This window comes from Cebidichthys violaceus, unplaced genomic scaffold (genome assembly GCF_023349555.1).
Source record: "Cebidichthys violaceus isolate CVI_PGR_0920_01 unplaced genomic scaffold, fCebVio1.0.p SCAF_68, whole genome shotgun sequence".
Lineage (NCBI taxonomy): Eukaryota > Metazoa > Chordata > Actinopteri > Perciformes > Stichaeidae > Cebidichthys > Cebidichthys violaceus.
Genome location: NW_027176905.1, coordinates 633,358 through 656,874, shown reverse-complemented (window position 1 = coordinate 656,874; position 23,517 = coordinate 633,358). Strand labels below are relative to the sequence as shown.

The following is a 23,517-nucleotide window of genomic DNA, read 5'->3' as shown; positions in this document are numbered from 1 at the left end:
CTTTATGCTAAAATAGGAGTCATTGGTACCTTTTCTGAGGCTAAATTAAGGTTTAAACAAACTGAGTCCCATCAGTATTCAGATGCTTTTTCAAAAAAAGGACCAGAGATTAATTAATTAATAATTAATTCATGTTTTTTATTCCCACAGACTTTTATTTGGGTTATTTCTGCTGTAAAAGAAAGAAAGAAAAAGAAGCCGTTTCTACACTGTAGTGTAACTGATTACAACATCCGGGTCACAGGTCGTAATATTCATTTCTTGGGCTATTTCCGCGTTGTACGCATATTAGCATTAAGCTACCATCTCTTTAGAAAGTATCGTTAGTTGAATTCTGTAGTGTATTCAGATCCTGACCGTTGTATCCAACACGGATGTTTCTTCGACAAAAGGAGAACAGCTTTCGAGGTTTTGGGGCAGAAATTGTAAGCTAAAAACGAATGAATGTTGTCTGTTTAGATGTGTTCCTGTTTTGGTACGTTAGCCTGTTTAGCGGTAATGGGCGGCTAACTGACTAGCTCCAAGCAACGTAGAGCTATAACGTTAACAGGATGTCAGTTATAGACTAATTATGGTCTGTCATGTTTGATGGGGACGACTCACTGTGTCTGTGGTCAGAACTTTTGTGGACGTTAGCTTCTTTAACGCTAGCGGATGTGTCAAAAATGAAACTAACGCAATTCATTGTCTGTTACAATTGATGATTTAACATTGGATGCTTAAAAACAGACAAACTGAGACGATGATGCTAGAGATATAATGTTACATGTTAAGATAATGAGGTGTCTATATGTCTCTCAGACTGGGAGAATACATGAGGACCTTATCAACGGTGATTCAGCCTTTATCCCTTTGAACGAAGTTTATTTTTGCTTTCGATTAAAACACTGTTTGCTGTTTCACTGAAAAAGCCTACACAGTTGTGTTTACAAGACAAAACTATGAATTTTGTGGGAAAACAATCGAGAATAATTAGTATCTCACTGCTTTTTCTCAAATATGTATTCATGGTCTCATCTTTTAGGCTGAATAGAGTCAATGGTCATAAAGACAATCCAACGACTTTTTCATACAGTATTTAATCACATTAAAATATAATGTATAAGGATTGTATATATCTTAAAGAAATGACTACCATGACGTAGAATACAATTGAACAAAATCATATTTTTTTTTGTCACTTTAAAAGATTGAAACCCATTCAGTAGATTTCTGTGGAGCATTAAACCATCTCACAGCCTTCATCAACAGTTGTCATCATGTCACCTGGATCTTTAGTCACGTGATAACAGCTGGTTGTATATTGGGAAGAATGAAGAAGTGAACTTTCAGACTGTTTCCTTGTATCATAGTTCACTCTAATCTACTCATGTCAAATCTACAAATACTGTATTTGTTTTTCTGTCAGACACATGATTTGGTTGAAGGGACCGACTGTTGTGTTTTCTGGGAATGAACTTGTGAAGAATTTTGCACGCCAGTTAGGCCCAGGGCAACAGACCGGCCTACAGTAAAATGTGGAGGGACAGTGTAACATTTACCACAGTTATGACACAGACGTTGAAGTGTGAGCGCCGTGAGTCACACTCAATGAGACCGCATATTAGGAACATACAGCTGTGAGTGTGGTCGGCTGAAGAGCAGCAGCTCCACGATGAAGCAGCACAGAGACCTCCAGGGCCCTCACTTCAGTAACAGATTCACTGTTTACTGCATGTGAGCTTAGCTCAAGGCATTGTCTAGGTTTTCACTGTTAAAATTATCTGTTTGTCAGTAGGACCAGGTGCTGCCATGCAGCAATGTGTAATTTGTTTTATCTGTTTGACATCTTCAGTTCTTATGTGTTCACCTGGTTTCCCACAGGGTGTCAGTGCTGGTCCTGGGTCGTTGAACGGTTCATGCACAGAGCAAAGAGGCTGAAAACTGAAGACAAAACAGCAGACGGCCAGGAAAGGTAGGGGACATTCAACCCCACAGCTGTCAGAACCATGTTTATTTGTTTTTAATTTTCCTTAATTTTGATTGAATTAAAAACATTTTCAGAGGTGCACAGATTGCAATTTTCTTGGCTGATTCCGTTTAGTTTTTTTTAAGTCGGACCTGCAGACTCCGTCGTTTGCCGACTAACCGATAAGTCGGTTTTCTGTCTTTGAGCTATAATTTACAGCAAAGCACCATCTATAGTTGTTATTTGCATAAATCACACAATTTAAATTGATTAGGATTTGTTTTTCATTTTTTATATTTGCTTTGATTGAAAAACAATCTTGACATTAGTAGATTTGATGATATATTAAAAGCAGCTTAGAGCTAGTGTTAAGATGTTAAATGGGTCATAATTCCATCTCTATTTGTTATAAATTGCGAAAAACTACATTTTACAAGATTGCCTTTGAACACATCATGATAATGTTATAATTTGAACTTCTCTTTTCCGTCGGGGCAGTACATGTTTGTTGAAATAAAGCCTTAATTTATCTACACTCTGTTTTTTTCCCCGCTGCCTCTCTCTCTCCTCACAGAGCTTCTGTTACTTATGTTGCATGTCCCGTCTCATTGTTAAAAGCCACTCTTACAAACCATTATGTTGGTGCGTGTTCCCGGGTTGAAGAGGACCCTAAAGTGTGCGATTGGATTGTTGCGTTGCTGGGTTATTTGGAAGGGAGAACGCCAAATTGACCCTATTGCCCGAAAGGTTTTTGTGGAGTAGGGAATTATTTTCTGACAACATAATCTCTGATGTAGTCTACATTGAAAAGTGTAATTCAAAGTCTGTCACCCGTTTATGGCTGGAGTGAGCGCTCAAACTCTATTCAACAGATCGCCATTGCCATCCATAGTGCCACGCTGCTAACCTGGCAAATAACATTAAAATATTTATTTTAATATGTTTTGACCACGTTATCCAACACCTACATTATATGATTAGTAGACCAATACATAGTCTGTTTTCTGTCTGAACGTCTGATTTAGTTACCATCCCCAATCAGAGATACACACATGTTTGCTAGTGTTACTTTCCCGTTGTGATTTACTGTAGATGTATCTGATTTGTCCAACTTCCTTCCCCAGCATCAGGCAGGCACTGGCAGGGATGACCGGGGTGGACGAGCTCTCGGACAGCACAGAGGTGGTAGAGATGGAGGATGTGAATCCCACCCAGTTCCAGGTGGAGAAGCATACGTGGGACGGCCTGCGGAAGATCATCCACAACAGCCGCAAGAACACGGGTGTGGTGATCAATAAGGCGCCACACGACTTCCAGTTCATCCAGAAGGACGAGACAAGTCCGCACTCCCACCGCATGTACTACCTTGGTGAGCTCGGGGACCTGAAAGCTGCAACCTGTCACAGTTGTTGGAATATGTATTCATTTTCAGGCAGATAACTCGTACAGTAACACCATTTTGCTCTCAATCAGTTAGATGTAGTGTGTCATAGCATTTCCAGAGACCCGTACACATGGTCGCTCGGTTGTTGACTAAGCATCTCTGCTCTCACAGGAATGCCTTATGCCAGCAGGGACAACGCTTTGCTCTACTCGGACATTCCCAAGAAGATCCGCAAAGAGGCTCTGTTGGTTTTGTCATGGAAAAAGATGCTGGATCGCTTTCAGGTGAGAAGGATTTTTAGCCCACTCTGACACTTTAATATGATTGAGCCTATCCGAAACCAGATTTAAAAGAGAATTATTGTTTAGAGGATGATTATGAACCTTTCATAAGAGCGTCGTTCCTCATGGAGCTTAAAACTACTGTTGTAAATCTTCCCCTAAAGACCAAATAACCACTTGATTTCATAAACAGAAGTTGTTTTTTTGCTGAAGAGAAAGCAGATAAGAGGTTCTATTTATTGGTACATAGCATTTCTCTCTTAAATTAAGTCTGGTAATGTTTTCTTACCGTCTGTTTGTTTTCCATGCCCTCTTCCACTTTGACCTTGCTCGGGCCAGAATTGTCACATTGTGTGTCCTCCTGTCACCCCTGACCTCAGGCCAGCCCTCACCACGGGGGCTTCTCACGGGAGGAGGAGCTGCTGCGAGAGAGGAAACGCTTGGGGGTGTCTGGCATCACCTCCTATGATTACCACCGACCCAGCGGCCTCTTCCTGTTCCAGGCCAACAGCAATCTGTACTATTGCCGTGACGGTGGAAACAACAGCTTCACTGTGAGTTAAAGGATAATAAAACAAGACTTTCAGTATGACTAAGAAGGCTTAAAAGGACAATTTCAAGGCTTGAACAGCTATATCTGTATTGGCCTATATGTCATATGCAAGTAGTGACATCACAGAAATGGCAAAGATATGGTTGAGGTCATTTGGAAACAGGGTTTCATTATTACAGAGTTTGTCCACCAGGGAGCACTGATGCGTTTATTTTTCAACTGTAGAATTCCCCCTCACTACACATCTTGTTCACAATTTGGTCAGCAGCCAGCTGTTATTTTCATTGTTACATTTTTAATTATTTCCTTAAAATGTCAGAATTCTGAATTCTTTCTTAACAAAAAATAGGGGATCTTTATCATTCCTGTTTTCTGCTGTGAGGTAAAGTATTTTTCAAAAATTTGAAATTGCATATTTAGCTGAAGAAATGGGAGAATTCTCTCAACCTGAATAGGTAAAACTGGATCCTTGAAATTAATTAAAAACCACCAAATTCGGAGAGACATGGTTTTACAGGAAAGTAGCATCATATTAAAAACAATACCAGTCTGATATTAGGCTTGGACGGTATCGAGCTATTACAATGTACCAGGGTTTTTAGAAATCCCGACGGTATGATTTTCCATATAGTCAAACATACGGGGTCTCCTCTTTCTGTTAAACCAATACAGAGATCCTGCATTGAGGTGATATATTCATGATCACAGCTCGCACCACCAGAGGTCAGTCTCTACTGGTTAAACAGGCAGCTGAACGGAGAAAGATGGCAACAGGACTAGTAAAAAAGAAAGTGACTCTGCCCCTGTTTGAGTATTTGGGGTTTAGTCCCGAATCATGACAATTTGGCCACATATACATTTATCTTGAGATGACTTCTTCCAATTGCAAAAGAAGTTTAATAGCCACATGATTTTATTTTATTCATGATTCATTATTCTGTGTTCCATAAGTATTTAAACCCAGCAAGATATGTCTAAAAAAAGACTAATTAGATACAGCGTTTTGTTTTTTAGACAAATTCTTTCATCTACCATATACCTCAGTGAAATGTATGAACAATTAGATACCGTTCTAGCCTATCTGATATCTGGTCAGATTTTTTTGCACTCTGAAATATCACTATTGGTCTGAAACATTTTTTTTTTTTTTTTTTTTAACGTCTTTTATGTCTGTTAATGACAAAGTGTGCAACTACAGCAGCTGTGACCTCGGATGTCTTTCAACCTCTCTGTCTGTGCAGACTTCGCCCATGGGGCCTGTTGAAATTAAGAGCCAGAGTTCAGGCACACGCATGGACCCCAAGATCTGCCCCGGGGACCCCAACTTCATTGGCTTCATCAACAACAATGACATTTGGGTGACCAGCATTGAGACGGGGGAAGAGAGGAGGCTCACCTTCTGCCACAAAGGTCAGGATGGAGACAGATGTTCCTGGAGAGTCTTACCTGGTACTTTGAAGTTTTCACGCATCATTTTATTTTTCTCTGCTTACGTTGTAGGTATTGATAACCCAAAAGACGACCCCAAATCTGCCGGTGTTGCCACTTTTGTCACGCAGGAAGAGTTTGACCGTTTCACCGGATACTGGTGGTCTCCAGCTGCTCGTGAAGGTGAGCGATAAATACAGACATTGATTGCTGTCGTAGTTTTCTTAGCAAGGAGGCAATCAAATGAAGATGGATTATTATTAGATACTTAAATAACACAAATGTATTTATATGAGATTTCACCTGTGTTAAGTTTTTCAAGATAATTCTGATACCTACCAGCTAGCAGTTTTGTCCTGTAAACAAAACCGCCCTTTACTGGTTTGTCTCTGGTTCAGAATCAGATGGTGGTAAGACTCTACAGATTCTTTACGAGGAAGTAGATGAGTCTGAAGTTGAGATCATCCATGTTCCATCTCCGGCTTTGGAAGAGCGTAAGACCGACGTCTACAGATACCCACGCGCAGGTATACACACACACACACACACACACACACACACATGTACACACACACACACACACACACACACAGAAAGCTTTTGATTTATACATTTTGCATTTGTTGTTTCCTGGTTTTGTATGATAAATAGATATATGCAGTAGGCAAGTTTTTTTTTAAGTTGCCCTTGGCGTTTTCTTGACTTTGATGGTGAAGTGCTGGTGTCTTAGCACGTTAAGAAAGATAAGATAAGAAAACTCTAAAGTCTAGAGTTATAGCAGAAAGGTATCATGTGGATTATTATGTTGATACGCTACTCAAGTTTTGTTTTGTATTCAGGCAGCAAGAATCCGGATATTAATCTCAAAATAGCAGAAATCCGGACAGACAATCTTGGCAAAGTAAGTGCTTGTTCAGTGCCATAAAACATGGTTTACCAGAAAGTTCATCAGAGAGAAGTTCAAATGCCAGCTTCTTGTTGTTCCTCCCTCAGATTGTCAGCACGCAGGAGAAGGAGCTGCCTGTTCCCTTCACCAGCCTGTTCCCTAGTGCTGAATATATCACCAGAGCCGGATGGACAAAAGACGGCAGATAGTATGTTTTGTTTTTTTTTGTTTTTTTTTCCCATAACCTAGAAAACACAACCTCATTTTAAAACCACCACTCATAGTCTTTAAACTTTGCCATAATGCAAAACCAAAAATGTAGTAACATGTAGTCCCTATGCATTACATTACATTACAGTCATTTAGCAGACGCTTTTATCCAAAGCGACTTACAATAAGTAAAGTCTATGCTGCACGTGCCTCACAGCTCTTCCTCTTTCTGTGTGTCAGTGCATGGGCGGTCATGATGGAACGACGGCAGCAGCGTCTCCAGTTGGTCCTGCTGCCTCCAGTGCTCTTCATCCCTGCACATCAGGACGGAGCCAACAGGCAGGAGAGCCTAGAGGCCCTCGGAGACACCGTCCACCCCTTCATCATCTACCAGGAGACCAGCGACATCTGGATCAACGTGAGGCCCAACAACACATCATTCTAAAATCGTACAAAAATAGTGCAGTCTTCAGTGGAAAAAACACATCGTGATTTGTCTTTCAGGTGCACGACATCTTCCACCCGTTCATCCAAACCAGCGATGATGAGATCAGCTTCATAGCAGTAAATGAATCAAAAACTGGTTTCTGTCACCTGTATAAGATCACCTCAGTGTTACAGCAGGGCAGCTACAACTGGGCCAAAGGATACGTGCACTCTGAAGGTAACGCCTTCAAAAAGCACATTCACAGTTCAGGTGTACCAGACAAAGTGTCCCCCTAGAAGAGGTCTTTACTTAAATTAATGACTTTAGTGACGAGCATGTATTAATTCATATTTATAGTTAAAAAAAAAAAGTCAAAGGAAACACCATGTAGTTTTGGTCTATAATTTAACCCAGCCATACAGTACCATAACTCAAAAAGCCCAATTCATTCAATCGGTTTGGGGAAAACATTTTGATTTGGTTTTCACATATATGTTTTTTTCAGTTCCAGTTTCAGACTTTCTATTCTGTTGGTCTCATTTTTGCCCGTTTCGTTTCAGTTTAATTTTGAGTAACTGGTTGTCTGTTGTAGTTTTTGTTTAACGGACTTATTTCAGTTTTGGTTTTATTATTGTAAACAAATCCTTAACTCATTGACTCATTTCAACATATCTGTGTTTCTATGAGGCCTCATCAAAAATATATTCTGGATGTCACGAAGAGCCTTCAAATTTATCATCAAGATCTTAAATCGGTCCTAAAACAAATGTGTCATCTGTGTCATGTTTATGGATGACATCGCCCAGGAATTGACCCTTGAGGCACACCATACTTGATGTTGGAAAAAGACAACATGAAGTTGTGAAAGGAGACACACAACTTACTTTTTGACAAACATGATGAGAACTAGTCTAATGCAGTACCAAATATGTCCACCCAGTACCTCATCTAAAAGGATGGCAGCAACAATTGTGTCACAGGCAGCACTTATATCCAGTAGCACAATAATTGTACACATGCCTGTGTCAGCATTCATTAAAAGGTAATTTCTTACTCCGAGAGGTGCTGGGTCATTACTATGATATTGATAAAAACCAAATGATTCCTTTTTTTGTAAAACAAGTCAATTGCTCTCTCCCACCAGATGATTTCAAGTGTCCAGTCAAAGAGGAGGTCACCATAACCAGTGGGGAGTGGGAGGTGCTGGCCAATCACGGATCAAAGGTAAAGCCCCGCCCACATATCTGTTCAAGGTGGCTGATTTAACTGTTTCCATTCCAGAGCAGCACAAGCGATCCATTCATCAGAACACGTGAGTTTAAAATAACATTTGAGATGCTCTGCTTGAAGTGCAGTATATATGACATGAGCAGAGTTAACGGTTCTAGGCTTTGTTCTTAAATAAATTAGATTTTTATGAGGCCTTAATAATTTGGAAATTTCCCAAAAACAAGAGTAGTTGTCAGTTACAACTACATATTTTTGTTGACCTAAGTCTCTATTAAATGTGAAGAATATGACAAAAGAAATATTTAAGCTTAGCAATTAAATGAAAAAGCACTACATCAAAACAGGATGTTGATTTTTTTTCTTTTCTTGTTTGTGTCTTAACAAAACAGACAAACACTGTTTCCAGCACTGTGTTTTTTTTGGTTTGTTTTTTCAGCGTTCATCAAGTCCTCAGATTTGGGTGGACGAGGCAGCAAAGCTGGTTTACTTCCAGGGAACCAAAGACTCTCCTCTGGAGCATCACCTTTATGTTGTGAGCTACGACTCGCCGGATGAAATTGTCCGACTCACCAAACCTGGCTTCTCCCACAGCTGCTCAGTGAGCCAGGTATGTAACATTAGTGATGCCTGGACCAACTCTAACGTCACTCAAATACTACTAAAACTCTCAAAATAAGAGTATTTGCATCGGCTTTCAAAATGGCATGAGTATAACCTTAATTAAGAAAAACTAAAACAATGGCAATTTGTGATCCTGTATTCAGGTTTCAGCTGAAATATAAATTGTAAGGGATGCAATTTAACCCTGTATTGTGTGATTTTATTTAATTTTTTTCATACAGACCTTTGACATGTTTGTCAGCCATTACAGCAGCTTGACCACAGCACCCTGTGTGCACGTCTACAAGCTGCAGGGCTCAGACGACGACCCGCTGCACAAAGAGCCTCAGTTTTGGGCGAGCATGATGGAGTCCTCTGGTACTTTGTTTACAACAGATTAAATATTGCTATCACCTGTTTAAGATTACACTCATATCCACTGAGTTAATGTTCGGACTTGTGTACATTTCCAGGTTTTCCTTCCGACTCCACTCCTCCAGAGATCTTTAGCTTCACGGGGAAGTCGGGCTTCGAGCTGTACGGCATGTTGTACAAACCACAACACCTGGTCCCCGGCAGGAAACACCCAACTGTCGTCTTTGTTTACGGTGGCCCGCAGGTTTGATCTCCCCCACTGTCACAGTAGATTCATGTCATGCACACTTAGAGGAGGTTTACTTTTGATACTTCAATTACATTTTAATGATAAAATGCAATATTTTTGATTTGTAATGGAGTTGTTGGTACTTTTACCTAAATAAAGTTGTTTAATGTTTTGTCCTTCCAGGTCCAGTTAGTGAATAACTCTTATAAAGGAGTGAAGTACCTGCGTCTGAGCACGCTGGCTTCTCTGGGCTACGCTGTGCTGGTCATCGATGGACGAGGCTCCTGTCAGCGGGGACTCAAGTTTGAAGGCGCTGTGAAGGACAAAATGGTAGTTAACACATTAATGATCCGTCTCTCTCCAAAAAGACTGATGGAGAGTATTTTATTTACATGTTTTACTCTTAAAGAAGTATTTAGAGATGAAGTATAGTTATTTACTGATAATGAAAGTTGGTGTTTTATGACCACGTTACTATATGATAACATATGCAGCTTGTAGTAATGCTGTTAGAAGTCACATATAATGTAAATGGAAGATTAAGTCACTTTATTTTATTTACAGTTTATTTGTTTTAGCAGTTTTTAAACTTGTAGCAGAAGTAAATGTGTGTATTGTAATGTCCGGTGACTGACCAATCTGTTCTCCTCCGATCAGGGTCAGGTGGAGATTGAAGACCAGGTGGAGGGTTTACACTACGTGGCTGAAAAGTACAAGTTTGTGGACTTGAGTCGTGTTGCCATCCATGGCTGGTCATATGGAGGCTTCCTCTCCCTGATGGGCCTCATCCACAAACCGGACATCTTCAAGGTGAAAGCCACTAACGTTTACTTTCTTATTATGCTAAAGGATGTGCAGTAAGTGAGCAAGTATGAGACTTAAAGCCTGACTTTGACCCTATTTTCCATGTTTTTTGGTCTAAGTGACCAATGGGGACAATTTTTTTTTAATTGATCCAGTATTGAGGGGTATTGTTGTACCGGCAGCTACAAAACAATCTGCGAGGGCAAGCGAGCGGCACCATTATCGCGTTACTTGCTCTAAAAGTGCTTGTTTGTGTCTGACAACATAATGGAAAGGACCCTACAGAGAAATATAAAGTTTTGCGAGCTTTCAGAGCGAGACTCTTTCCATAATATCAGACACTTCCAATCAGCCTGACATGGTGATCACAAGATCTTCCAGCGGACTAGGAGTGTTGTAATTCTCCAAATCCATTATTCAATTTCACTTTCAGTTTTAAGGTCATGATTCAATTCGATTTTACACTTCTTTTTTTAAATGCTTCTGTTTGACTTTCTGTCTGTGTTTTTCAGGTTGCCATTGCAGGAGCTCCAGTGACGCTGTGGATGGCCTATGACACCGGCTACACAGAGCGATATTTGGACACGCCTGAGAAAAACCAGAAGGGATACGAGGCTTGTTCTGTCGCCCTGCATGTCGACAAACTCCCCAATGAGTGAGAGCAGTCATATTATTACATCATGTTATACGGCACCTTCTGTCAGCCGCCACTTTTGTCCAACAAGGCTGGTTTTTACAGTTAATATCACAAAATAACAGATTGTTGATCGTTTGTAGGTTCAAGTTAGAAGTATGTAGAAGTAGACGTCAAAGTGCACAATTAGTTTAGTTTCTATATTCCTGTTAGTATCAGTTTCATTTGTCCTACATGTTTATATGTGAACAAAAGCAAAGAAACTAAGAATTGCATCTCTCTGTCAAACAAAGGCCCAACCGACTGCTGATCCTGCACGGCTTTCTAGATGAGAATGTGCACTTTTTTCACACTAACTTCTTGGTGTCTCAACTCATCCGGGCAGGAAAGCCTTACAACCTGCAGGTAAGAGGGTTCACTTATTTATACTGACTTTAGTGAAGTCTGTGAGAAAGATGTGTAACTGAGTCTGAATCTATTTTTTTTTAATAAAGTCTAAAGAGGCCGAAACTCCAACAACACTTGTATAAAGAACAACTTTGTCATGAGCCAATGCGTTTTGCCTTCATCCTACAACACATTACATTTTTGTTTCTGTTTTTCCAGATTTATCCCAACGAGCGACACAGCATCCGATGTCCGGAGTCTGGAGAACATTACGAGATTACGCTGCTGCACTTCCTGCAGCAGAACCTCTGATAAGCCTTGCGACACACTGACCTTCCCTTCCTTGCTTCTTAACCTCCTCTCCTTGTCTCCTCTTTCCTTTTCTTCCATTTATTTAAACCTGCATTTTCTTCTCCTTTCACTCAATTTTATGATATTATGCTGACCGCAAGCTATGCCATACCTCATCACACCTCAAGAGTTGTGTCGTCAGTCTTGAAGGTGCTGTGATGCATTTCAGCATCAATAAATGATGACAAGATTAATTTACAGAGTTTAGAAGCATCACCATAAATGAGTCACTTGCTGAGAGAAAAAAGTTGTGTAGTCTACAATGTAGGGAAATCTGCTGGATTGCTTTCAGCGCCAAAACCAACCGAGGGCGCCGTTCATCCTGAACAAACGGGGTATATAAAAAATTACAATGTCATTGATGTATAGACAGCAATGCAACAAGTACAGAAGTGGACCAGCAGCTCTGTTTTACTGTCTCTTTTTCTTACAATTCCTTTTTTTTATTGAACTCTCACTTTTCACATGTTTCTGGGACCCGACTGATGATCGTCGTCCTGTGTCTGTGAATAAACACTGGAGTGATGTTAGCAAACGTAAAGCTCTATAAGAGCATACATGCAAGCTCTCAAGCCCCCTTGTCGTATACTCTGTGCCCTCATGTGCTATCATAAAATACTTCTTATGTGCTGTGCCACACTTAAGCAGATCTACAAGAAAAAAAATCACATGCCACATTTGTTTTTGCTTAGTGTTAAAAAATATTTGTATCACTTCTTATGTATTCATAAAAGGTGGAACTATGTAGCGACCTGTTGCTGTTTCACTCGCTTGCTTAAATTTTGTTTTTGTTTAAATTTTGAGCTTCTTTTTCTTCTGCTGCTGAGGAATTTTGCACATATTCCATATATTTGCCTTGGTGCCAACAAACTGACCTACAAGATGATGTATGACACAACTGTTAGCAGTCTGAGGTGCCTTGCTCGTATAGTATAAATCAGGGAATCTGTCTGAGGACCTACGACAATAAAATGCCTTGTTATGCATTTGTCTGATGAACATCTGTCAGATGAGCTACCGTCACCTGTTCATGGTTAAATGTACTCTCAGATATTGAAGAAATAAACAGAAGTGAACTTTTTTAAAAAATTAAAAAAAAATTATCTTGTCACCAAATGAAAAGTAACATTTTTAAAAGTATTTTAGACATAATTTTTTGGGTAAAATATCAGAATATTCCATCAGGCAGTTGGTAGATAAACAGTGCGAGGCCTTTTGATGTTTGAGTTTAGGGGAAAGGAGGTGAAACAGAACGGGATGAAATTACAACATGAACCAATTACATCAAACTCAGAATTGAAAATATCTTCTTGGGGTGAGATACATTCAGTGAGCTTATGAGCACATGTCAACATGGACGTCACAAAAGTCAAAATTACGAACCCCAAATCAAAAAATATGAATCACCCTAATGCAGCCTTTTTGTTGTTGTTGAAGATTATAGAGGAAAGCAGCAGTAAGAAGACGTGTGTGTGTGTGTGTGTGTGTGTGTGTGTGTGTGTGTGTGTGTGTGTGTGTGTGTGTGTGTGTGTGTGTGTGTGTGTGTGTGTGTGTGTGTGTGTGTGTGTGTGTATATATATACATATGTGTGTGTATATATATATATATATATATATATATATATATATATATATTTCTTATATACAATTTCTTATATACATATATGTATATAAGAAATTGCACAGAAGGAAAACACAGGCCCAACAAGCCATTTCACATTAATAACAAAGTGAGATAATCAGCTTAAGAGACATTGTACTCTAGAGAGAGCGAGATACTGTTCCGTTAATCTAATCCTGATACAAAATACACTCGTGAGCTTTCTGTCTCTTAATTGAAACTATCGGTGGTCTTTCTCATTTCCCCAGCAGGGAGCAGTAGTTTAAAAGAAATCATTTTCAACCCAATTGTCCAATATGTTAACTTAAACAAACATCAACACTATGTGCCAAATATTGTAATGTAATAATGAATCCACTTAAGAGCCATTCATTCAAAATCAGATTTCAAGCGACTCATGTTAACCATTATTTACATCACACCACAGATGTAGGATTCTCCAGTAATAGGCATTGTTTTCAATATAATCGTGTACAGTTTGTGGTTTATTTTGACCTTTATAAAGACTCATTATGATTTTTATGAAATGCGTAACTCACATGTATGTAGACAGTCATTTGAAGAACTTGAAGTGTAAAATGTGTTTCTTTGTATGGTTTTTCATTTTATTAAGAAGTTTGCTGTTACGCCTTAAAGCAAGAACAAAGAACCAAGATTTATTAAACTTTCAAAAAACTTTATTCTCATCCACTTCATATAAATGAAATATAAAATGTTTAAAGTGTATAAATGATGACGATAATACACTGTATAGTATTTAAGTAGAACTACTTAAAACACATACAGTAAGTATTACAAAATAAGCTCAAGAAGCCCTTATAAAGGGAATAAACAGTCAATATGACTGAACACTTATTGATCCTATGGCACAGCATAGAAATATCTGATGATCCAGTGCCTGTTAGGAGAGATCATTAATTAGTATTAAATATTCATGTTTTCTTTGGTCCTCTGCTGTTTGAGGCAGACTGATCTGCTTATTGTTTTATTGTGGTGGGTGCGATCTTCAGAAGTGTGGCCTTCACAGACTTGTTTTGTCCTTTTGTGGACGACCAGAACATCTCTTGTCTTCTGGACCGCTGCCGTCTGAGCATGCTCGGCCTTCTGGGATATCTGCCATTGAGGTTTGACTCCCCACAACTACTGAACCACCAACCACCTGCAACAAAAAAAACAGCATTTTTATAGCAATTTTTTTGTTTCATTCCGATTTTTCATGGTATTAAGCCACTCAGACTCAGTTTGTATGTGTTGAGGTTTCGTACCTGAGAGCAGTTCAGCACAGTTTACATCTGCAGCGAGGTCATTGTCTCTGTCGGCTGTGGAAAAAGGAAGACCAAATTCTTCCGTTGTCATTATGTTCTCCTGAGCCCCAGATGAAGACTCGTGCTCCAGGTGGAGAGCAAACTTCTTCTCTTCTCCATCAAGTTGGAATCGATAACGAGCCTCCCGCTGCTGCTGCTCTCCCACCCAATCAGAGAGCTCCACCTGCAGGACGTACTGGCCTTGTTTGGAGAGCGAGTGGATGTTCTCCAAGCCCAACCAAAACTCACCTGAAGGGAAGAGAAATGTTAAGATTCATTTTAATTGAAAATTTTCACTGAGGTTTAGTGATGCAGATATTTTAAGAACTTCTTTGAGCCAAGTTTCTTACCATTCAGGTTGCCAAAGCCTTTCTTATAGCTTTCCCACAGCTGGTTGAAGTTCTTGGATCCATTTTGACGTTTCTGGATCACGGTCCATCCACCTTCTGCAGGGAGAGAGAAAAGATTGAGCTAAAGAGGCGTATCACAAAACTTCACTTTTTATTGTATTGTGGAAATAGAAAAATGTAAGAGCCGTTTATATTTCTTAGGGATCGTGTATCGCTGATATGTGCAACCTTTTGAACTAAAATTTCTCCTCTTCTCTGGAGTGTTTTTTAAAGACTGCTTTATGATTTAAGCTGTTGAGACAGGTGTATTTTTGTATAAAAAGTTGCCACAGTCGGCCTTTAGCTGTGTAGCCGTGTTGTTGTATACTTAAAACCAGAGAACCTGAAGGGAAAGCTCCTGTTTGACTCACCTGAAGTCATTTCACAGAGGACATTGAAGGGCCGGGAGCTCTGTGGTTGGATTTTGTAGATGCCACTGGCTCGCTGCCCTTGTACAAACAGATCGTGACAGTCACTGGCCAAACCTGAGGAAAAACCAGAACACAGAAAACTGATCAGATGATTGAGGTTTTCGTTCAGGCTGAGGCATCAGAGCCAGTCAGTTGGGCTCAGGTTTGATTTTGGACATTCAAATCAGTACATCTGTAAAAAGCTGTTGATGAATCTGGTTTTATGTCACACTTTTGCTGCTTTTTTTTTGTATCTTCTTGAGCTTTCCGTGTCCTACAAACATACAGTACAGTAGGTGTGTTTAACAGCTGCGGTCCTCTTTTTCACCTGATCTTTGGACTCTATGTGAACTGCTCTGCCAGCGAGTCAAGTGTAATAAATTTGAGTGCAAAGGTGATTTTTTTGTTGTTGTTCTTATGTCACTTCAGGATAAATGAATAGCTCCTATGTTCTCTTTCTGCAAATGGTTGTAAACTGAATGGCGTTTGCTGAACTGCTGGATAAAGTCTTTTCAATATCCTTCCTCATTCCATTTTTTTTCTTTCCCCTCAGAGCGACTTTGATCCATCACTTTTAAACTTTCTTACCTGATGCGTCTCTGCTCAGCTCTTCTGGCTCTCCTCTCAGTGCCGTCTCTTCATCTCTCCGTCGGTGTGATTTTACTCTCTTGTGAGCGACCTGGAGGATCACAGAGCAGGGTCAAGAAACTAGAATTAGTCACTGACAATCATCTTGTTAATTCTTTTGGTTTGAGGGATCATCCTGCAGCTGAAAAGTCACAGTTTTGTTCTCTCTCACTGGCTTAAATCCTACGAGGCTCACCTTGATTTGCAGTGTTTGCAGGTGCAGACTCTGCTTCTCCAATTTGTCTTGTTGCTGCTTGATTTTCTCCACCAGTTGGTCAATGCGTCTGTTCTGAGCCGCTACCAGTCTCTGGAAAAATACAATGTCTCGTCAGCTTCACAGCATCATTGTGTTTTCAGGGGTACAGCTTTGTTTTAAAATATCATTCAACATGGAGGTATTTAGATGGGAAACAAGTTTACAGGCTGCTGTAGGATTGTGTTTTGTAACCAGCACTAGTGAATTTTGTTATCAGAAATGCTTCTATTTTTTTTTTTCTCACCTGGATAAATGAGACTCCTGTGTGATCGCTGTTGTTGCTGACCAGTGTCTGCTCTTTGAGAACCTCATCCACCTTCTCCTCCAGTCTGTCCATCCTGGTGTGGATGTCCTCGCTCTGTGTCTTCACCTCCTCCACCCTCACTCTCACCTCCTCAGTCAGCTCTGCCACCAGCCTCTCTCTCTCTCTCTCCTCCTCCACCTCTTTGCTTCTTGCCTTCAGAGCTTCATCTTGCTCCTGCTGCTTCCTCTCCAGTTCAACCACCGTGCCGTTGAAGGCCTTCAGTTTGGCGTTGACGTCTCTCATCTGGGCTTTGGTCTTGTCCACATGCTCCTTCAGACCCTGGCCCAGCTGCAGGAGGCCGTGAGCCAAAACGTTCATGTCGTCCCAGGAGGCGTGTTTGTCCTGGCCAGGCTGGGCTCTTCTGTCTGTGGGGAAAGCGACTGCTGCGTGCACCAAAATGGTCAACAGGAGGATGAGAAGCTGTGGCATATTCATCTTTGTGTCCGCTGGGAGTCTGTGTCAGTATGAAAGCTGGTTTGGATGTCTGTCTCTGAACAGCACTGAGAGATTTTTATAGCTCAGTGCTGCAGCAGAGGGCTCTTCTGATTGGCTTTTAGAGCTTGGAGGTGGGATGACGGGAGGCTGGGGGCGTGGAAAGTCTTTCATAGTAGTCACCCTTATGCAGACTTGGATCATGATGCAATGAAAGGTGGATCTTACTGATTAAACACTCGCTGATGGAAGAACTTGACATGGATGGTTTTATTTTCAAAGCTCAAACAGAGCTTTTCTACCAAGTCTGCCTCTGATTTTTTGTTTTTTGTTTGTGACAAAAGCAAAAAAATAGTTTTATTCTAAATTTCTTACATGTCTTTTTTTCTAGCTGTGCGCTTTGTAGTTTCCATAAAATAACTAAAATATTCTATGTAGAGCTAAAACTTTTAAACTAATTATTATCATTGATTAATTTGTTGATTATTTTCTCTTAACTGATTTACCATCTCTGAAATATCAGAAACGGCAAAGATTACATCACAAGCTGACATTATTGTCTTGTTTTGTCTGACCAACAAGTCCAAATTATCATCTAAGACCAAGAATTTTCACATTTGAGAACCTGGAACCAGTACATATTTGGTATTTTTGCTTGAAAAATGACTCAATAGTGGCTGACTAATCAATTAATTGGCTTATTGTTGTTGTTCTATGTAACATAATTATCCTGTATATCACAAGTGTTCATTTGTTCATATTCTATTTGCATTAATGAAGTATTGCTTCTAACTTTTTGCACATTTAACATCCCCAACACACTGATTGTAATAAAACAATATTTATCTACTGTGTTTTCCATATTTCAGTTCATTCAAAAAGATTTAACCCAACACCAAAATATCTGTGTAGTTTTTATTATTTTGGTATGTTTTGGGTGGAAATTCAGATTGATTTAAAAAAAAGTCAAAATTGTTTAGTTTTGTTGAATGGTAAACAACAACAAATGAAACACTGATATTAAATGTTGTTGTTTATCGCAGTGAGTGAAGCAGGCGAGTCGCTGCCTGTCTTCAGGATGAAGTATTCAGGAATGCTGGAGAACATTCAAAGATGGAGGCGTCAGTGTGAGAAGTAGGGGAAAGTTCAACCCTCAGGCCTTTTTACACACACGGTCCTGGCAACGAAGTCCAACAATCACACATGCAGACACAAGGCACGGGGTGTAGCTTACTGATGAGGTACAGATGCCACATGATATGCCAGACACTGAAACACACACACACACACACACACACACACACACACACACACACACACACACACACACACACACACACACACACAGTATATTATGGAAAACCATGGCTTTGTGACATTTATAAGAAAAGCATTTTTAAAGAAATATTTTACTCAGACAAGAGAAAATGATTAATGGTCAGATTAAGGTAATTACAAATATTCTGCAACTATCTAAAACAATGTTTTTTTTAACCAAAAGTGCCAAACTTTTCCACCTGATTTTCTGCCTTTTCTTTGTCTATTGTGATAATAAACTTAATATCTTTGAGTTTTGGGCTGTTGGTCGAAACTTTGTGCTGTAGGGAAACTGTGATGGGCATTTTTGTATTCCCATATTTTACAAACCAAACAATCTATCAATCAAGACAATATTTGTCAATAGCAGCCCTAATCTAATGAATCAAAATAAATATGTCAACATGAAGAACTCATACACATTTGAATATGATAACTAAACTAAGAATCTACAGCCATGATATCCGCTCCTAAAGGCTGTACATCATGCTACTATGCTAACATGCTAATGTTTAGCAGGTATAATATTTACCATGTTTGCCATCTTAGTTTAGCATGTTAGCAAGCTAACATTTGCTAATTAGTACTAAACAACGAAGTTCATAATATATTATTAATGTTGGAGAAATTAAAATGTTAGCCTGATGGTGTTGCAAGAGGAAAAGTCAAGGGATAATAAAGTTATTACAATTCATCATTAGGGGAACATGACAATTTATCCAATAGTGGTGCTGACATTTCATTCAAAACCACAAATGTGATGTGACAGATGTGATGAAAAGTCATTAGGATTCATCCTCTTTAAGCCATGAATGTGTGAACCAAATCTCATGACAATCCATCCACGAGTTGAGATATTTGAGTGTGGACCATTATGGTGGACTCACAGACATACCAACATTTGGATCCATAGAGCCACACTGCTGGTGAAGCTAAAAAACAAATGGCAAGAAGAAAAACAGGTCAGTGTGGTAATGTTTGACTGTAGTCTCTGATAAACAAACTTTTTGTGGTGTCAAACTAAATTATAATGGCTACTAACATTTTATAACTAAACTTTAGATCTGTCTCTGCAGTCATGAATGTTTCCCAACCTCTGATGAAACCAAACGGCCAAAGAGGAGCTTTATTTTCTTGGCATGTTGCACAGTTACAAAGTACAGTAAGATGAAACTAAATCAAACATTGACACTTGAACCAGGATACTTGATTTAATTTGTTTGTATTCTTAATAAAGCCTCTGCCTCGGGACATTTACATCATTTGTTTGTACTGTGAGTGTCTGATTTGTGATCCAGTGCATGTATCGTCTGTGCTGCAGGCTGCCGTCCTGCACGTATCCTAAACCTCCTGCTCTCAGCTTACATGAGGCGCAGCTTTGTGTCTGCAGCTCTGTTCAGAGCCGTGGGCCCTGTTTTAATAACAGCCGTTTCCTGTAAATTGGAATAAATATTCAGGGTTTCAGAAACTGGAAGATGTATTAAAATAAATTAGTTTTGTTAGATTGTCAGACAGGAAACTGAGGGTGTTTTGACATTTTTTTTAAGTTGTGCTCATTTTTATATTGACACTGCCAGCAAATAATTGTTTTATTTTACAGAAATTCAAGAGCCACACTCTGAATTTTGGCTCATACATTTGATTTCCTCTGACTAATCGTAGTGATACATGCTTCTTATTAAACAAATCCATCACAGGTATGTATGATTTCGTAAGTGGAAAGTTTCTTATAGCCCCGACTTCACAAGATGAGATTCATGTTGATGCTTTTAAAGATGTTGGCAGTTATGTAAAACCTCATTCATTTATTTGCATTCAGCTACATTAAAGCTGCACTAATAGTTATTTTTATATGAGCAGTGGATCGTATGTGTATTCTGAAAGGAGTTGATCATAGTAATTGACCCATAATTATCACCTGAATCTGTTGCTCTATCAAGCGTTTTAGCATCTTTCAGCTCATTGTTTTGGTTTTCTGGAACACAAATGGTGAACATAGCGGAGCATTTACCTGCTAATGAATCGGATATATCCCTCAGAAGTTGGTAGAAACCAAAAACAGAGCTACAAGATATTGAACTTGTATTTTTCAGGTGGACGCAAACCCGACAAATGAATAATCAAGTTGCGCCGTTACGGCTAGATGTGTAAATATTCAACAGTTTGTGAACAATGTCCCTATTTCAACTTCATAATGTGACTTTATGTCCCAGCTGTGCTCCCCCACAAGTGGCCAAAAATCAGTTAATGCAGCTTTAAAGAGATGCTTTAATGATACATTTTACACATGCATTTGATGCATGAGTTGAATAACACAGCAGATATCTGATCATATTGTCCCTGAACAGCAGATAACTGCTTATCTGCAGATAATGTCTCACTTTGACATAAGTAGGAAGTCAAAAGACAGTTTTCATCTTCCAAAAACATCCAGAAACATTCCTGAACCCCGAGGTCACTTTAACTGTGCAGATTACAACAACACAGCATGTACCATCAGATCTGCACATGTACAGCACATGAGCTTGGGTGATGATGGGAATAGGCCGTGTCTTCAGGCACCAGTGGGTTAGTGTGTGAAAGGTGAGGCTGTTGTCACGTGTCTGGTGTGTTGCATCAGCCTTTCAAGGAAAGAAAATATTCCCCAACTCTCTTTAGGATCTGATATACTCAGTTTGAGGGCGAGACCAACCAACAAAAGCATCGAGAAGAGCTGCAGCTAGATCAGAATTTATTTTTAACTTTTGTTGTGATCTTCAACCTTGAGTGTTTGTGTAGTCTTTATCAGTCACCTTGAAAGATAAACACGGCCAATTCACAGAAACACGAGATGAGGAAAAGAAAATCGTGACAGAAAATCTAAAATTAGCGTAACAGAGATTTGGGATTTGTTTGATTAGGCATTTCAGATCATCACAGATTTCAAAACTTTGTTTTTTTTCAGATATTGGTGAACCCTGCCTGCCTAAAACTCTCACTTAGAGCTTGTAATGAGATGTAATGTGGTTAACAGCAGTTGTTGCTTATAAAATAGATGACCGTATATCCAATGTTCTTATTGTTGCGTTCTTTCCATCAGTTTTATTTCCCTCAACTAAAATACGTTCTAGTCTAGTATGATTTCAGATCAACATGTTGACAGAGATGCTCATGTGTAATTTTTTAAGTCCAAGTCAAGTCCCATTATTAGATTAGTTTACCTCAGTGTTGGCATGAACAATTAAAGGTTAGTAGTTTCATATTTTTTGGAAATTAGCTTTTCTTTCTTGAGTAGGATGAGAAGATCGACGCCACTCTCATAATAGTGAATGGGTGTATTTGCCACAATGTCAAAACTAGTAAGATAATATTTAATTTTGATTTACTTGAATTCTGTCATCACAGTTATGTCTAATTCCAGTCAGTGAGAGTTTTTATTTATTATTTTTCTGTCTATATTTTCAACTAAGGGACACAAATCAACAGAAATCCTGTAAAAAAAAAAAAAAAAAAGGTTTATAATGGTATATATAATTTTTGGAAAACAGTCCTCAGTCTTGGCTCGTCTCTTTTCTGTTTTCAACATAAGGGAGTCAGCTCAGTTCATTTGGCAGAAAAGCAAAGTGTGTGAAAGGTAATGTTTTGTACGGCCTCATATGTTGATGTCATGGAGGATTCATAACAAAGCAGCTGTTATTTACAATTCAAAGGCTGATTCTCCGCTCATTCACATGCATCACTCTGACCTTTTACCCAGTTTCCCCTCTCACAGCATCTGTATCCTGGTGTTCCCTCTCGCTTTGGAACCAGTTGCCTTTTTTTTTTAACAGCCTGATTCTCCAGCTTGCACTTTAACCTAGAAAGCAGCGTTGTTTCCTCGAGGCATCCACTCCCTGATCAAAGAGAACAGAGGCGAAGGCATGTCTGTCAGAGGTGGGCTGTGTAAATACCTTTCCTGTTTTCACGAGTGAGTTAATGAGGTTTTTTAAGGCTACTGTGAAACACTGAATGTATGCAAAAAAAATCAATACTTTAGGTTCATCATACTGTATCTTAAATGCGTTAAATTATCTGCTACACTAAGTAAATAAAAACACTTATTCTATTCATTTTTAGCAAATGTATAGTTCTGTTTGTAATCAAGCTTTTCATGTAATTTGTATATTTTTTGGCTGTAGTGATGGCGATATCAGGTCCACCACTTTGATCTAGACTGAAATATCTCAACTATTCCAGGGATTGCCTTGAAATCTCATTCAGACATTCATGATCCCCAGAGGATGTATTTGAATGACTTAAGCAATTCCTCAGAATTCCACTTTAGCAGTTCAAAGTTACTTATCCTGTGTAATATTGTGATATCTATTAGATTAATTGAATTTAAATGTTGTACATTCATAGTCCCCAGAGGATGAATGTCCAGGTAAACAACATTTTTCTTTAGTCTGATTCTTACCAACCACTACCATTTTTTTCGTTCACTTACATTTGTGTGCTACGGCTCAAAATCGAACTTTTGACTTCAACTTTTATGCATCTAACAGTTAGGTTTTCTTTAGGATGAGCGTAACAGCCTTACAAAGATGCAGTGCTCTAAACTAACGACATGTTCGACCACGTCTGCAGGCAAAGTGTGCATATAGCTGGACAGCCACACTTGAAGGAGCGGGGTAAACAGTCAGCCATCATAGAGGGGACCGATAATAGCTTGATTGGGGATAACATTTAGTTGAAAGATGTGTTGCTCTCAGTTGTAAACATGAAAAGTGGAAGAAATAGTTACTTTTAGAGAGAAAAAAAAGACAAGTGAGAGAGAATTTAAAGCCCTGCCAACTTTCTCACTTCCGTACAGTTGGCCAATCACAGCGTGAAGTGTGTGTAAATTGTCGGTTTTGGAAAGTTACTGAAGCTGTCGGAAGCAGTGTTCACATTCCTGTCGTCGTAAAGGTGTGTTGGGAGGGAGGAGGGGGTTTCCAACACTTGTTGCCCATCGGACAGGCAGCAGAAGCATCCTGACATGTTTAATTTTGTTTAGACTAACTTAAGCAGTCGAAGTGTACAACTTGGACCAGCTCTGTTTTACATGACACCTCCCTGTGTGATGTCTTTCTTTTACATCCTGTTAAGACAGGATGCTGGTTCCTCATTTCAA

At 39.3% G+C, this 23,517-nt stretch overlaps 2 protein-coding genes across 2 annotated transcripts; one reads left to right on the top strand and one right to left on the bottom strand.

Annotated features, from left to right (window-relative positions):
* Positions 1–263: 263 nt before the first annotated feature.
* On the top strand, positions 264–12,713 carry LOC137890686 (dipeptidyl peptidase 9-like). Its single transcript, XM_068734859.1, has 21 exons — positions 264–425; positions 1,864–1,954; positions 3,073–3,317; positions 3,504–3,616; positions 3,994–4,167; positions 5,408–5,576; positions 5,667–5,777; positions 5,993–6,121; positions 6,434–6,495; positions 6,588–6,688; positions 6,931–7,108; positions 7,195–7,354; positions 8,262–8,341; positions 8,784–8,954; positions 9,190–9,325; positions 9,421–9,566; positions 9,735–9,881; positions 10,209–10,361; positions 10,868–11,010; positions 11,283–11,394; positions 11,596–12,713. The coding sequence occupies exons 2-21, from the start codon at positions 1,899–1,901 to the stop codon at positions 11,686–11,688; spliced, it is 2,679 nt and encodes an 892-aa protein (XP_068590960.1). The 5' UTR covers positions 264–425; positions 1,864–1,898; the 3' UTR covers positions 11,689–12,713.
* A 1,182-nt stretch (positions 12,714–13,895) lies between these two features.
* LOC137890687 (angiopoietin-related protein 4-like) lies at positions 13,896–17,106 on the bottom strand. Its single transcript, XM_068734860.1, has 7 exons — positions 16,578–17,106; positions 16,274–16,384; positions 16,039–16,129; positions 15,412–15,525; positions 15,002–15,097; positions 14,613–14,900; positions 13,896–14,506 (listed from the first exon to the last, which is right to left on the bottom strand). The coding sequence occupies exons 1-7, from the start codon at positions 17,070–17,072 to the stop codon at positions 14,325–14,327; spliced, it is 1,377 nt and encodes a 458-aa protein (XP_068590961.1). The 5' UTR covers positions 17,073–17,106; the 3' UTR covers positions 13,896–14,324.
* Positions 17,107–23,517: the final 6,411 nt, after the last annotated feature.